The following is a 17465-nucleotide window of genomic DNA, read 5'->3' as shown; positions in this document are numbered from 1 at the left end:
TAATATAAAAAGGCTCAATGGATATGATGTATCCATATTGATAGGGCTTGCTAAAATCATGCACATTATTATTACCCACAAAAACAATAATGTACAAGTACCATTTTAATCCCTTAAATTTAAATTATTAGTTTTCAAGTTATGAAAAACATTAAAAAGTTTTTCATGTCTACAGTTATTCCGAATTTCCCACGACCACGGTACAACTGCATTTATTTCTTTCGAAGGGAAGACGTAAATCGTTTTACAAATACCTCCTGATTATTGTTATATTGCATTAGATTAGGCAAATTCCAAACCATTTGATAGTGTGCTGACTGATGTTTAAGAGATGTTTACATTGACCGCCAAAATTGCCTTTGATTCATTGTTTAGAAATAAAAACTTCAATTTAAATATGCCAATAAATGCATGAAAGAAAGATAGAAAACTTAAGGTGTTAAACAAATTGTTATTATAATTTCCTCCCGACCCGCAAAATGTGGATTATTTCTGAAAAAAAGTGTGCAGTTTTTGTGTGAACATGTTAAGATTTTAACATTTTATATTTCAATTGATCTACAATTTTCTTCAATAGTTATATACCCTGATAAAGGTCGGTTTGGTAGAGTACTGGTTCTCAAAAAACTAATAAAATAAAATAAAAAAAGAAAGTTATGTTAACCTAATTTGACATCATAAAAATCTTAATGTTCTCTTATAACGAAACACAGTTATTCAGCGTATTTATCGTTTTAAAGAGTCCGAATAGTTTGTATCACCTATCGGTTCAACGATTTAACAGAAATTTCAGTGTCTGTATACGTTCGCCAAAAATATATATCAATAATGTTCTTAATACTCGTATTTTAAATAATGCTACGCGCATATAGATCAATAATAGTCTGACACGATATTGAATAAACAGGTCACCATGTCATCATTAAACCTGTGACCATCTAGCATACTGGCGTGTGAATGGCGTGAAAACAGGCGGCAGATAATTAAAGACGGTAATTATTTGTATCGTTTTTGATGTTTCAAAAACTGTAGTTGATTATAATAATTGCAATTACTCGTTAAAATAGAATTGTCATTAAATAGCCAGCAATATGTATTTGTTCAAACTCGTCACATTAAAGTTTGACTTTAAAATGGACGTTCCAAATCTGCCTAACAGTTTTAATTTTCCAAAGAGATCTTTTGGCACTAAAAAACTGAACACGGGGCATTCAACACGCAATGGTTTCAAAGTCACTCGTGGCTTCACTATGAAGAAGTAAACTGCGCTAATTTGTTATTTAACATACATTGTGAGACTGCGCAAATATGAATATTTCAAAGTAATAAAAATTGGCGTTTGTAATAATTGAAGATTGCGCAATAATTAACATGTCGCTGTTGCTCATAACGTTATTTTAACTGAAAAAAAGGTTTAGATAAAACATGTAAATAAAACCTGAACTCACTGGAAATCGAGTCTTTCATTGCTTAAAATTGAAAAAAAATCTCGAAGGGAGGGGACACCCCTCCCCATCACACCCCTTCCGCGGCCTCAATGTCAATGTCCTTCCTACGCGCCTGTAATGATATGTTTTGCTCGTAGCATTAGTTTCTCAGTTGTCGAGATGTATTTTCGTCTCAGTCAAATGTTAAAGTAACTCTGCATGACATATACGCATCAATTTCGCTGTGATCTCCCTTTACCAGTAGTGTATACTGTCACGGAGTGAAGTGATGCGTGAAGTTTATTGAGCGCGATAATGGTCACATGGGAGACCACTACGATAGACTCATAAAATGTTACATGCACAGTTAATGTTCACTTTAATAGTAAACTAAAATGTGACGAGAAACTTGTTCAATAAAATACTCGGCAATTATACATGGAAAGTTTTGATAAAAAAATAATCAGCAGTGTTGTCGTATTTAATCAACAAACACATGTAGATATTATATGAGAGTATTTACGATGGAAAACAAATGGTGGTTTTTATGTCATTATATTACTAATTTTCTTTATTTGTTGAATAACATATTATTTGAATTTTACAATGCAATTAGTTGGTCCTGAATCCTCATTCCTTATCCTCACTCTGAGATAAGTACGAGTGGAAATTTATTATCTCTGAAAACACATGTCCTCGTAAGTTACCAGGCCTCGTAGAATTATAACACTATATTTACACCTCAACTTCCATTCCTTAATGAACTGCCTTTCGGCAATTGCGTTCATCAAATATAGATCAACATTTTTAAAAGTGTTAGTTTATTATAATTAAAATATATTGGTACCAGAAGTGCTTCAATTTTACGTTTTAAAGTGATTTCAAGTGGTTGATCTTTTCCCGCGTTATTGTGACGTCATTTGAAAAAAATGTTTCCGGTTATAGTCGGGTCGTTCTATTTACCGAATGGGTAAGAACGGGTTACTGAAAGGTTTTCTTAAATGAAATGAAGTATTTTTTTAACAATTCTTGAATGAAATAATGAACTATTGGTGTAAATATAAGGAATGAATTGCGGGGTTGATGTCATTATCGGGGATATGAACGCAATTGGGTTGGTCAAAGTACGCGTGGAGTCCTTCGGACTCCACACACATTGACCAACCCAATTGCGTTCATACCCCGATAATGACATCAACCCCGCAATTCATTCTTTAAATAACATTATTACAAAATAGGAATTTAATTATAATTTAATGAAAACTTGGACAAGCCCAGAAATCGAAAAACATCATGTTAAGAGGCGCAAGAGATGGACCGGACCCGAGTGACAATAGACTAGAGAAACAAACGTATAAACACCACATACCCAAATACACCACAAACAGACCTTACACGCAGCAAAATAATCAATGAGGCGGAAAAGTGTCAAGTTGAAAATACCCAGAAACAATTTAAAATCCAAAGAAATCCCCTATCTCGCTGACTGTTTTAAGACAGTAACCTCAGACAAGTATGAAAAGTGGTATTTGTTTTCATCTATTGGTGGCAGATCCGTGCTCATGTGGTAACACACTTGACTGCAAAACCAGGGGTAGCAGGTTCTTTTCCATACCGCACCACTAAGAAATAATAATCATCTTCCGGAAGAAACGTTAAATTGGAGTCCCCGGTGACATTGCCATACACTGGTGCACGTTAAAGAACCAGGGTAGCTCTGACCAGGGTAACATTTTGTCTGTGCACTATGCTCAAAGAACCTAACAATCTTATCAGAGCAGACGCCGAATGGGCATTGCCCGAGTGCAAGTGTAAATAAGCTAAAAAACCAAACCATCTGTTTTGAAACGTTGTGTTTCTCTCGTTTAGTGTTCAAAAAAAAAATTGTCCAATGAGAAGGAGGTATTTCTTAGGTGTTCCAATACATTTATTTTCGTAAATCAGCAGTCAGTCGTTATTGAATTTAATCAGATGAAGCAGTAGTAATGGTTAAATATTGTTATCATGCACAGACTAAAAGAAATTGCGACTGTGATGAATCAGGTCATTTTATTTTTGTTTACCCATTATTTAGTTTATACCAATTTATTTTAGCTCGATGGAGCAGAAAGCTAACAGCTTATTCTAAACACTTTCGAGTTCGCTTCCTGGATCAAACTCACCAGTACTGACTGTCAATTTGAGAGGCCACAAGAACGTTTCCCGCCCGGGGATCGAACACGAGTCATGTTGGTCCAAAGACGGACACTCTACCTAAGAGCCATCCCGACATATTAGCCATAACGTGACGAGTTAACGTTACAAATATTAGTTCTATCTAAATATATTTTCGTTTAAGCGTATCACTCAAATACGATGGCCTTGTGTAACAATTACAAAACATATAAAAAATCATAATACATTATCATAAATGTTAAGGCAGACGAATAGGAATGGTACGTCAATCATTTTGCTGGAAATATAATGCGCATTCTCTAGACATTCTTGAGGTTAATTAAAATTCATTAAAATGATTGACTGTGTCTGTCATTAGTTATTTCGGTTTGCATTGAAAGAAATAAAATCATGACATGTTTACGCCCCCGGTACAACGCTTTTCCTCTAAGTTTTAATATCTATTAAATCATTTCTATAAATGGGATCGCCTATGTGTGTTTTTTTTTAATTCACATTCATATTTAAATGGAAGTTAAGCGACACTAGCTAGCTGAAAACACTTTTTATGCACCAGTCAATTGATACAACGACCCCCCAGGTCCGGGGAAAAGCGGGGACTCTGACTTTCGGTCACGACAAGCCCGGGAATAATCCCCGCCCTGCGGAGACGAACTGCTGGTAAAATCCTCGCAAAATGCCCCCCGCACCCCAGGGACCCTAGGTAATGCCCATTCCCCGACGTTTTTGGCGCGAAGACAAAACCACCGCATATACCCGGCACTGCGGGGCCACCTGAAAGGTAAAAACACGGCCCATTTCCCTTGCTATCCCCGGTATACCCCTGGACATGGGGGGGGGGGAGGGCGGGGGGGGGGGTGGGCGTGAATACAATTGACTTGTGCATTAGAATAAACAATCAACACTTATACAAGGTAAACTACAGGGACTCGCCCAGAAGTCGAAAAATCAAAAACGCATCCGGCTTAGCGGCAAAAGGCAATCAAGCTTACAACCACTACAAACATACCTTACATGCATCAAAGTAGCTTTACAGACAAATCAATCAATCAATCAATTAATCAATCAATTAATCAGGTTAATTGGCTGTGGTTGAGGTTGATGGAACTTATTTTCTCTATTTTAAAACATATGATTTAGAAACTGATACACAAATATCACTTATTAGCGAAATTCTGGCGCGTTTTTTAACTTGGGAATTTGTGGCGACACACCTATTTATTCAACAAAGCATTTAGTGTTTTTTGTTTAATCATTAAAATTAAATGAGTTAAACAATTTATAATAATAAATTGTTTGCATCAGCAAATATTGTGCGCCTTTTAGTTTGATCGAAACTTTTCAATGACAGTTAATGTGCAATGTTACCTTCTTACTGCGGTTTCAGCGATATTTCAGTTCTTTGCATGACTATTTTGATACATTAAAAATGTTTGTTGACCTTAGTGGTAAGTAAAACACGGCAACTGCCCCTAGTTGCGGCTTCAGTGATTATTTAGTTTGATCGAAACTTTTCTTTGACAGTAATGGTATGTGCAACGCGGTTATTACCCCCTAACTGCAATTTTCGTGATATTTCGGATTGTTTAGTTTTAAGATACACTCTCACTTCCAAATAAGATGTACCATAATTAATGCAATTGTTTAATTTACCCAAAATGATGAATGAATATCGAAAACAATGATTCTTATAAAGGATACCGTGTTTAATTTGAAAGAAAGGTGCAGAAAACATGATATTTCTACCTTATAAGACGATAATCAATCAGTGTAAATCCTAAAGGGTCCATCATTCATTTACTATTTTTGTGTTTTCAGCTATAAATAACATGGTTATAATCTTGTTATCAGTAATTAATATTTTTCATAAATACATTATCTAGTAAGTAGTAAATGGTTTATAATTCAAAATGCGTTTGTTTCAAATGAGGATGTAATGATTTTAAATACGAGTGTCACTTTCATCAAAACTTTTCATTGACATTAACCGTTAATGATAAGTGAAAAACACAGTCAATCCTCCTAGCTGTGTCTTCAGCGATATTTCAGTATTTAGTTTGATCAAAACTTTTTCATTGACAGTAATTATAAGTGAAACACAGCCAATACCTCTAGCTCCGACTTCAGCGATGTTTCAGTTTTCCATCATGACTATTTAGTTAAGAACGAAACTTCTCATCGTAATGATTAGCTAAACACACAGTCATTTCCCCTTGCTCCGGCTTCAGCGATAATTCAGTTTTCCACCATGACTTTTTAATTTGACCAAAACTTCATATGGACAGTAATGATCAGTGCCAGTCTGTCAAATGTTCCATTACTGTATAGCTTCAGCCATATTTCAGTTCCATAAATCACTTTTTAGCGTAATGACACTTTTCATAAACAACAATGATAAGTTAAACATTTTCGATTCCCTCTAACTGTATTGTCAGCGAAGTTTCAGTGAAATAACTGTGTTGTCAGCGACATTTCAGTGAAATAACTATGTTGTCAGCGACATTTCAGTTTTCACAGGTATCAACAATATATAAAGCTTAATTGCTGATTGTATGATAGCTTAAACTCTTTTAATGCGTGCTAGCTGCGGTTTACGCGATATTGCAGGGATCACCTATGATTACTTAGCTGAATTGAAACTTTTCATAAAAAGCATTGAAGGTAAAACAGGACCAATGCCCCCTTTTTAAGGCATCAGCGATATTATAGTTCCACCCATGCCTATTTGGTTTGAACAAAATTTTACATTATCAGTAATGAAATGCGCCATACAACCAATGCCCGCTAGCTCTGGGTTCAGCGATATTCCAGTTCTTAACATTCCGTCTCATATTATATTTTATTGGCTTTAAGCTATAAAAGCTGAACATATAAAGTATTACGTAAGTTAGAATTTCAGGTTGATCAATTACTACATAAGATTTGTGTGTTTTTGAAACCACAATCATGATCACAATAAAACAACAAGAATTAACTGTACGATGAAGTCAGATAATTGCATATAACAATTATTACTAACCAAACATTGACCAGGGGACACTTTAATTAAACGTTTTTTAAAACACATTACTCAGATAAGAAGAGAAACGATATAAAGGATTTTTTTATTCAAACAGAAACATTTGCGCTAAATTTAAGCTAATTACCAAAATAACATTATTTTCCCTGTCATCACCAATACTGGTACATTTATAAATATGAACAGAAGTATTGAATCACAGACAATTTAAAAAATCATTAACAATGAATAACAAAATGGGATCTATATGGACTTCATTGACAAGCAATTAACTTTGAACTTTTACCAAAGCAAAAACAAAGTGCAATGAATATTTGAACGAACTATTTTTTTATCTTATTGTATTAAAGAGACGTGAACCACGCACTAAGTACGTATTACTTTAATATATACGTCTAAATATATAATGGAAACTCGCTATGAAACACAGTTATCTTGATGTTCTGGTTATGTCGAATTGTTTTCGAACGTGTTTGGTTAAGTAAGACATGTTTGTATTTCGATTATATCGAATGCTCGTTATCTCGAAGTATTTTCCGAGGTCACAACGACTTCGATATAGCGAATTTTTAATGTAGAAATTACTTCAATTGAAAATTGACATTAATAATCCATTTGTAATCAGACACAAAGTAGGCAACATTTTATTCCAACATCTAAATTTTAGGCACACCCCCCCCCATATTTCCTGAATAAGCGTCCAGGTAGATTTTCACTTTTCACCTCGGTCTATCAGTTCCGTATGTCGACATTCTGTCCCCCAGTAAAGTCAGGTCTCGCCGGTCCCTTTCACGGTACACCCGCCGACGACTTCCAAAGTAGTGGTACATGGTCACACTGGTGGCTATAATCCCGCCGCCGGCGATAAATCCCATCCCGACGACGACACAGACGTCAAGATAGTAGGCGAGGCGGTTGTAATGAAGCTCAATCTGTTCCATCTCTCGTGCAGGAAGCGTAGCATCAAACGCGTAGCCCCTTGGAATGATATATCCCATGCACATAACGGCGAACCCTATCGACATAAGTACCACAGCTGTGACAATAAGTATATCTTCCACTTGTCTTGTGGGTGTTGAACAGTAAACACACCCATAGTCTGTCCCTTCGTCCTTGTGCCCCTGGCAAGCGGCTTTGTTGAGGTCCGTTTTACTACTTGAAACTTCTTCGTTGTGTAAACTCATATTTCTTCTTTTACACATCCAAAAAATTAATCGTTTGTTTCACACACAAAACCAGATACGAATCAGTTCACTTTCATTTTTTAATTCACTTTTTCACATTTGCCTTCCGATACATATAAATTCAAAACCATTGTGTCACAGTATCATGATTTGTCTTCGAGTGAAAGCCTTGTCGTAGCCTTAATTCCGTTCAGAAGCCATATATGTACATTTTATATAAATGGAAAACATATCGATTGTGGAACTAAACATAACAAGAATGAAGGCAACATATGTTGTGTGAGATGTTAAACATGCGGTTGCCACCAGATGTGACCATTAATATTATAGAGGTATTTGTATAGCTAAAGGCTGGAAATGGCACGGAATAAATAACGACTTTCATAACTAATACTGCATTGAGAGTATTGCCATACAAGTGCAATGCATACAACACTCCTTCACTGGCAGTATTTCAAGATTTACAATATGCAAGTTGCATATAAATATTTAATAGAAATGCCACTAGATAATTAGTGCATATCGCAATTTTTTAAAACTTGCGATGATAATTTACTAAACCTTTGGCTAAGTGGTATAACGAGATATGATGAGATGTTAACATATTTCCAAGGCATGATTTGAACAAACAACTGAAGTTAAATGCTATACATTTTGTATTCCAAATTATCGTATCTTTTAAGAATTGAGATTATAATTTGCTTATCGTTTAGCTTAGTGATATAACGAGATATGATGAGATTTTAACATATTTCAAATTTGAACAAACATGGTTAAATGCTGGATCCCGTTTCATCTGTATGACTGATCGACAAGGACGGTTTCAAGTTAATTTGCAAACAGAAGTTAAAGGCACACAATACATGAAGTACGATTCTTAAATTTTTTAACACAAGGGTTCGTGAAAGTGTTTTTGAAAACTGCTGAGTCAAGGAAAACAATTATTTACGAGGTTACAGTGAAGACTTATATAGACTAGTTAAAAAGGTTTGTAATAAAGTAACGAACCCCCCCCCCCCCCCCTCCCCCTCCCCCCCTCCTACCAACTCTTACTCGTTTATATTGATGTATCTGCCAAAGCGGCGATCGTTAATCGTCCTCGTGCTCAAAATTATTTTAAAGTGATAAGCAGAGAATACGTATATAACGAAATTTCTATTAAACAGGTATTATTTACGTAACTTCCAAAACGTTTGTATCACATCAATTCACATGAACTTGTACAAATAAAAGACAACTTAAGTTACCTTTGATTAATTTTAACGTATCAAAAAATGGTGAATGTCACATTTTTAACAAGTTTTAGAAAGGAAATTATTATGAAACAAGATAAACACCCGAGGAACATATTAAACAAATAAATTATCCGCCCCACAAAATGCATAAATCTAGCTTTAAATTCGAGTTGCCAAATAACACCTTAATTACCAAATTTGTGTAATTTTATATCCTTACATAAAACTAAAACCTCTGTGATTTCGTATCCCACCAGCGGGAATTCATCATGAAATCCTGATTTATGTAATGAGGGGCGCGATATCAGAGTGAATAATGTCTACCAAGTGTAGCCTGACCCTTTCGCCTCCGCAGGGTATGCAACTCAATACTGACAAATACCGGTAGCGTGTTCCAACAGCGTGACACTCTTGCTCCAAAGACAGGGTATTCTGATTGTGTAATAGTGCCCAATAACAAAAATAAGTCAATTCAGTCGCTTGACAAATTTTCGATCTTAAAATATTTCGTGATGTTTCGATGAATTACTGGTTGTTGTCTAGCAACTCATTATTTTTCGTAGCATTTCAAGCTAAGTCGAGTGTTTTGAGAATTATCTATCTATGTAAAATATAAAGATACGGCAGGTGCACAACTTTCCATGTTGACTAAAAACCAGACCATTTAAGTCAATGGTCATAACGCTTGATGAATCCAGTAAAACATGCAAGAAGACCTTGTTGCACTACGATCGGTACAGACCAGTATCCGTATGGTGTATCAGGAATTTTGGTCTAATACTTATCAGATAGACGGACGAACAAATACAACTGTACACCTCTCTTAAAATAGTTGGGGAATACAAAACTAAAAATTGACAAACGGACAAAATAGCAATGCACAAACACAGATATACCCTTTCATATAGAATACCAATTTGACTTTGATAAGAACAATAAAATTATGTAAACTCATGGAACAAGGCACACCAATACTTATGAAGGCCCCGTTTAAAGACACAAAACCCAACAGACACTGAACCAGGGACGCATACCGTACAAAACAACACTGATAGACCATACATGTATCAAGGTAATAAATTGTACAACTATGGTTAAATGCCACATTTGAATGACCGGGACTCGTCCGACACTGGGATTCTTAATGGAACGGCCCATGTCGTTACTAGAAATAATTTGACATGCTTCTCCTGCACATAAGTCTCTTTCCAAGGAAGTGCTTGAAGACACACTGTATCGCACTGATTCAATTGTTTTTGTTTTTGTCTTTATCTCATTTAAATAACGATTACATATCACTTTTAGATGCACATTTGTCAGTTTCATGACCATACATTGTGATACATTTCGGTCGGTCCAAGTAGAATTTCCTTATAGCTTTGCTCGTTTTAAAAGTGAACTATTGAGAACATTCATCCACCGACAAATAAAGGAATTCTAGACAAAATAACTGATGTAGCCTCAAATGAGAGTCGGTGAATGGAAAATTGCAGATTATTTCATGCAGACATGCTAGTGTCTTGTTACAACATTGCGGTTTGTCTTTAAACACGAGCAGTTTTCATTCCATAATTTACAGACAATCCATGATCATTAGGTCTTAGGTACTTTTTGTGCTGAGAGTTCGTTCTTGTTACCAAGGCCATACTAAAGTGCTTACGTGCGTCATTATTGTTACCAAGGCCATACTAAAGTGCTTACGTGCGTCATTATTGTTACCAAGGTCATACTAAAGTGCTTACGTGCGTCATTATTGTTACCAAGGCCATACTAAAGTGCTCACGTGCGTCATTATTGTTACCAAGGTCATACTAAAGTGCTTACGTGCGTCATTATTGTTTACAAGGTCATATTTCACTCTTCACGTGCGACCATACTCAAAATTTACTTGATGCATAGTGTGCATTTTATATATTTCTTTTGAGCAATGAGTTCCTATGAAGTTGGCCATTTAACAGTTGCTTTCATGAACCCATATAGGCTGTTTAGTATTATAAGGTCGGTTTATTTTATGCTTTCTGGTGTTTGAAAGAGATGTTTCGGTGAAGTGAAAATGAATCTGTTTCAAACAAAGAAAAGATTAACTTGCTATTTTGTCACATTTTTAAAAAGAAAGCCCTTTCTTCTGTTCAAATCACATCAAAGTGCACAAGTCAAAGACACATTTTTTCAACGGCGTCAGTCCCAAAATGACGTTACGTTCGCATACATTTTGGCGCGCTTTTCTAAAAACTGTTTTTACTAATTTTATATTCTTATTACGCAAATCATATAATAAACATTTTTGTTTCAGTGCAAACACCCTAGTAATTTTATTTTGTGAACATTAACACTTACCAATACCCAACACAGTTTTGGGTACTCCCTCCGTGAACGATATTGCTAACTTTAACCGAAACACTTGTTTCCGCTATTGAATGCAATGCCTGAAATATCGATACTAAATTGTTCATGGGAGACCCTTTTCTAGCACTCCAAGGACGACCAGGGTCTGTGTTTAACATATAAAGTGATCACATTTATAGAGTAGTTGTAGCTAACGTACATACACCCTGGTTAAGGTTTTGCAGATCACATATGCAGGATAGATAAGACACGTAACATCAAAACATGGTATGAAAAATATTTGTCGGGCCTTTGAAGTATATTGTTTTTCATACGTCATTTTCATCTTTATTAAACAATCATTGATAAAGGCTATGAACACTCAAGACGATTTTGATTGTGGAAAAAGAAAAGTAGCAGTCATATTTCTGATTAAATAACACACATATTTCATTGTTTTTTGCATAAATTATTTTGGTCTAGACTCGACAATCATTAATTATGGTTATTAATACACAAACCGCTTTTCATTTGAACAATGCAAAGTAGCATTCCGATTTTGATTTGAATGGTGTAGGCGGCTAATGTCGTGCAGTACTTATTAACACTGGAATTGTCAAAACAAAACAGCTGTTATGGCCTTTTACATAGTATGCACTTGATTTGCCACAAATTGGTTTAAAATAGGAACACTTAACTACAGGAACACAACGATTTACCGTCTATCATAATATGTATTATCCACTCTTTGTAAAACAATGTCACAATCATTATCATGTTAAAAATGCCATTGAAATATATTCAAAAATAATAGTTCTCAATTGTCAGATATGTTAAGCATTCACTTAATGGCTTCATTATTTCTTTTGGTATGCTATTTCATAAAAGTAGATTACATAAGGAAATCAATGTTTTCACTTTTCGAAAACATTACCATAAACAGTTTTAGGTATGTGGCATTTTTTCTATAAGTATCATTGAACAAGCCGATGCTGGAACCCCGGTATTCTTCAAATTTCTTCAAATAAAAATGCTTATTGCAATTCGTGATTGTGGCGTCTTTATTTATTAGTCAGTGAAATAAATATCGATTGAGATCGGTTCAAGCCATCCGTTAAACTACTATACACAAATCTACATAAACGATCAAAACGTGAAATAATAAGGGATGCAAATTATACTATCGGAGGTCCAACCTGACGCCAAGAAAAGAAAAAGCTCGTCTTGATCTTTCAGTGTACGCAAACAACCAGCTTTAAGGTTAAAAGTTAAGGAGAAAACGAGTTCAATCTTTTTATAATGCATATATTTGAAAACGGCCGTGCCTGAGGTTATAGTTTCAATGATCACGCGATCTTTTTGATTAAGCCTGAATATAACATACTAACATATGCCACTGCTATAAGACAAGAAAACTCGGTATCAAGATTGCAATGTAATTGAATAAAATCAATTAAACAAATGACCCAAGAAAAGGTTTTCTTTCACAGTTTTTGTAAGACGTTCATTCTGTGAATATGGAACTCATTAATGATACTTATGTGAAAAACTACAGAAACAAGCTCAGTAGCACATAAACATAAAGTTGCACCAAATCAGCAAAAGCCACTACCCTTTTCCTTCATGAAAAATACAACACAATGGTCACGTGACCGTCTTCAAACAGTCTATATATAGCAAGAAAGCCCTGGCCTTAGACAGAGAAGAAGACTTTATGTCCAGGCAGGCAATATTCTTGAATACAATCCAATGAACAAATGAGACAAGCAAATGTTGTTATGTTGTTTTTGACAATTTGGCGGACTAAGTCTCATATTTCCAGCCGACAGTATTTTCTACGTTGTTACGTAATTGGACATAGCAATGCGACAACTTAATTTATCATTTGTTTTAGCTTGCACTTTAGACGAATATCCTCGAATGACGTTCTAACAACAAATAAGGAATAATACAATTGACACTTCAGGGACAAACCCAGCAGTCAATACATGTATAATAATCCTGTTTAAATGCACAACGGTCAAGGATCGCACCCTACAAGCACTCAAAGAGACACACAACGTCCCAAGAGAACACATATATCTTTATTTATAAATGTTGAGTTTACCGCGTTAAATATACATTTGTCTTAGAGATGAAGAAAGGGTTTTTCATCATATATACATCTCAAAAAGCAAAGCGTCTTTAGAAATAGGTTATATGCCAAAAAGCATACCTGGAATTTGTCAGTGGCTACAAATATTGCGCAAACGCTTAAAATTATGTAACTTACAGCCCTGGCTAGTTTCGTTCATCAAACCACTAATGCATTGCTTAAATAGCGACGAAAATTTAAAACATGTTATACCAATAAATTAAAGTATAGAATGTAATTTGACGCTAATTCGGGCATTAAAAGTCAGTGATACAAATAGCGTGACATAAAATACGCAGCCTCATGTATTAAAACTATAGATTATTGAATATTTTAAAAGTAACACAAAAACAATCATTGTAGATTTATGATAGCGATTTTCTTCATCTGTACCAATACGTAGAGGAAACTCAATGATAGCCTACAGCATATACTATTCACCGACTTTGACATGAACGGATAGTATATTTATGAAAAATGTAATAATTCAAATAACTAAATGGAATCAGTTATCTTTTTTCCTCTCACTAAAGCAACTACCAAATGAAAACAAACAAGAGCAGTTAAAATTCCCAACCGAATAAAAACAGTATCATTTTCGCAATAATAAAGAAAAATGCACCCAGAGTTTTGGTTCCTGAACACTGCACATTTCCTGAATGAGATGTATTTCTATATGTTTGAAGTCAATGCCTAAAGAAATTGTGATTTATGTTTTTGACGAAAAATAAGAAGGAAACTAAACAAAGTGCATTATCTAAAAACTATACTGCAGCCAGAATTATCGTTCCTGTGCAACAACAAACGAATTAAAGCATACACAAATATCTAGGCTTCTGGTCCTTCATTTCAGTCAGACTTTTTCTTCTTTCGTTTTAATGTCATAAGTAGTTGTGTGTTATCTTATAGATAAAAAAAAAACACTCTTGTTGTCACCCAAAGGACATTTCTGTTAATAAGGATTTGCTTTGCTTTAAGGGATATGCTTGTATGGCCTTTTAAGCAGTTTTTACATCGAAATATGGACGACGATTAGGAGGTGATCACAAAAACTCACATTTGACATTTTCAAAAAGGTTTAGATGAATAAGTGAAATGTTTGTGACATCAAATTAATTTAATAAAATGTATGGGTTTAGCAATGTCAAAACTTAATTGTGTAATACAAGCAAGCATATTATTTAAAAATGTATACAGTGGTTACTTACCTACAAACAAAATATTTCCAAAGTAACACCCTCACACTTAAAGCAAAGTTTATCTCCCGTCGAAATACTAACGCTGATGCTGATCAACGGATATATTATTTAGGAACGAATAGTCGATATAACAATATAAAATCTAAGTGCTTAATGATTTAAACCGCTAAACACTTATAAACACAATAAACGAAACAATATTCCGCCTTCTGTTAAAGCTTCAATAGTAGGTTCTGATCGAATATACAGGCGTCCGAATTCAGAAACAGAAGCTGGCAAAAATGACATTGAATCTTGTCAAAATTTGTGAATATCTGAAGGGTGATTATTTCGGTATACTCTCAATGGGATGGCAGTTGCAGTCTCGATATTATTGCATTTAATGATACCTCACGTCTGTTTGAATGTGCATCATATATATTTCATCTGACAGTGAAACTGTAATATAATCTTGATAACAATGTCATTATTTCGTAAAATGCATTTGGAGGACATGTTAAGAAAATTAATGTTATAATATCTCGTTGTTACACTGTTTCACATTTATTTTGTTTTGACACCTATTTATTATCCAGTGTTTTAAACCTAATTTGCATACAAAAGTATTTAAACTGTCTAGACCCTTTTAAGTGGACAAAACAACGTAACGATAACAGCGTGCGATGTTTAAACTCTTCATGTCGTTGTAAAGCAAGTCGAGGAGACTATTAGGTTACACTTTCGATATAAGCCATACATGCATCCAGCCAATCAGATTTAAACTATCATTCATAAAGGCACACTAGTAATGAAAGCTCAGTTACTCCAAGAAAAGCATACAAACAAACAAGCACAGATGCAAATTAAATAATTTATCGTTATCAACGAATATTTCGGTTACTGCCTTACGAAATATCAATGTTGCTTATACAGAGAACACTTTGTAGCCGTATGAACTACTTCTTTTTTGCCTTATGAAGCATACCGTCGAATAATAGTTCTTTACATATCGTTTCATATCGTTCGATAGGAAAACAACATAAGCATCTCAGCCCAGAGGAGATTTAATTACTGATAGTGTTTGAAACTATAATGGCACTTTTAGTACAACAACATACATTTCAATTATCTTTTATGATACTTCTATGTTGCTAGATAAATTAACAAACATAACGTTAGAGGTCACTTATTTTGTTCTCTCTGTGCAAATATATGTATTTTGAATGCTAGTTTTATTATATATATTTTTATGAAATACATAAAACATCCTTAACCGGAAATGAAAGTAACATTATTAATCAAAATGGCTCAAACGGCTAAAGGGAAAACATAAATAGGTTTCATTCTTCGTAAGGCCTAAAAAAAATTGTCCGTTTCGGGTTACCTGACCCTACCTATAAAAATGCGCCGACCCTTACTATTTTTTCCGTTTCTGAGCAAAATAAAAAAAATGTGAGCGAATAGAGAGTTACGGAGGGCGGATAAATGCAGATTTTAATCAGAATTATTGTTTATATGATAAAACAAAGTCAGGCAATGACAGTTATGTAGGAAAGACTGCCATGCACAAGAAAACACTCTGAACTTACGACAGATTTTGAAAAAAAAAAAAAATCCCTACCTACCCTACCTAGAAATTTTGGGAAGGTTACCCGAAACAAACAATTTTTTTTTGGCCTAATGGCAAAACAATTATTGAAAAGAGTTATCAATACATATGACATATGCCTCCTTTCCTGATGATATTTTCTAAGTAACGTTCGATTTTCGTGAATAAATAACTTGAACAATTTAGGCGGCAAAGGACAAATACTGTATTTCCACCGTCAGAATCGGCGAAACAAAACAGCTGTTGTGGCCTTGTTCATGCTTTGCACATATTTTGCAACCAATTAATGCAAACAAGGACCCTTATATACAGGAACACAACGATTTACTGTCTATCAAATGATGCATTAACCATCCTTTTAAAACAATGTCACAACCATAACAATATTAGACATGTCATTAACAATTATTTAAATATAAGCATTTGGTTAATTGCCAGATATGTTGATCATTCACATTTGTGCACTTCAGCTCAATAAAAATAGTTAATAAACTCAATGGTTTTACTTTAAGAAAACATCAAAATAATGTGTTGAAATAATTGCAATCTGTTTTCTTATTTTCCCATCAGTACCACCGACCATCACGCTTTTAAAAAAGACCAAATGTGGTGTACAATTAAGTCAAATTATACGTCAGTAAATTAAACCCTTTTTCTTGTATACGACTAAAATGTTGATTTTGGATTTTTATTTATATTATTTCTCAATTAACCTGACAATCAATACATGTACAACGAATAACAACATTAATTACAATTGCATTTCACTATTTATTTAAAAAAACAACACGAAAAGCACCAGGCACTAATATCACAAAAATACTAAAATCAAATCCCAAACTCAATCTCAACTCATTTACCACAAAAAAGCATAGTATGATTAAAAATCGTTCATGTAATTTATACTTTTATAAAACGTATTTTCTAATAGAATGTACGGATAAAAAAGAAAATTAATTCTAGAGAAAAAACGTGAGTATATGTTAAAGGGCAATAAATTGTACTCAAGTACATTTTTGGCTGTAAAATATTTTTCCCTTTGAATATAGACCAAAGGTTTCAATCAACATACTCAATGATAGAATGTGGTTTTAAAATTTGTAATACATAAACTATTTTTAGAAACTTTTGATGCTATGTGGTAAAATGAGTTGAGACTGAGATTGAGATTTGACTAAA

The 17465-nt window shown here is 34.3% G+C and overlaps 2 protein-coding genes across 22 annotated transcripts in view; both read right to left on the bottom strand.

Moving 5' to 3' along the window:
- The window catches only part of LOC128213615 (collagen alpha-1(I) chain-like), a 257574-nt gene that overhangs the window by 151945 nt on the left and 88164 nt on the right, over positions 1-17465 (bottom strand). The window contains exon 1 of one of the 21 annotated variants that reach the window (XM_052919563.1): positions 14708-14770. The exons of the other annotated variants lie outside the window; for them this stretch is intronic. The gene's annotated coding sequence lies outside the window, so the exon portion shown is untranslated. Of the gene's footprint in view, positions 1-14707; positions 14771-17465 lie in introns of those variants that run through there. 21 annotated transcript variants of the gene reach the window in all.
- Positions 6695-8041, bottom strand: LOC128213620 (transmembrane protein 74B-like). The gene has a single exon (XM_052919582.1). It carries the CDS (start codon positions 7821-7823, stop codon positions 7341-7343), a length of 483 nt encoding a protein of 160 aa, XP_052775542.1. The 5' UTR covers positions 7824-8041; the 3' UTR covers positions 6695-7340.

This window comes from Mya arenaria, chromosome 13, assembly GCF_026914265.1.
Source record: "Mya arenaria isolate MELC-2E11 chromosome 13, ASM2691426v1".
Classification (NCBI taxonomy): domain Eukaryota; kingdom Metazoa; phylum Mollusca; class Bivalvia; order Myida; family Myidae; genus Mya; species Mya arenaria.
Note: the sequence above shows the minus strand (reverse complement) of the source record. Positions and strands in the feature narration are given on the sequence as shown.

What these genes read in the sequence shown, in the direction of transcription:
- LOC128213620 (XM_052919582.1), bottom strand. Translation starts at nt 7,823, where the DNA reads ATGTGTAAAAGAAGAAATATGAGTTTACACAACGAAGAAGTTTCAAGT.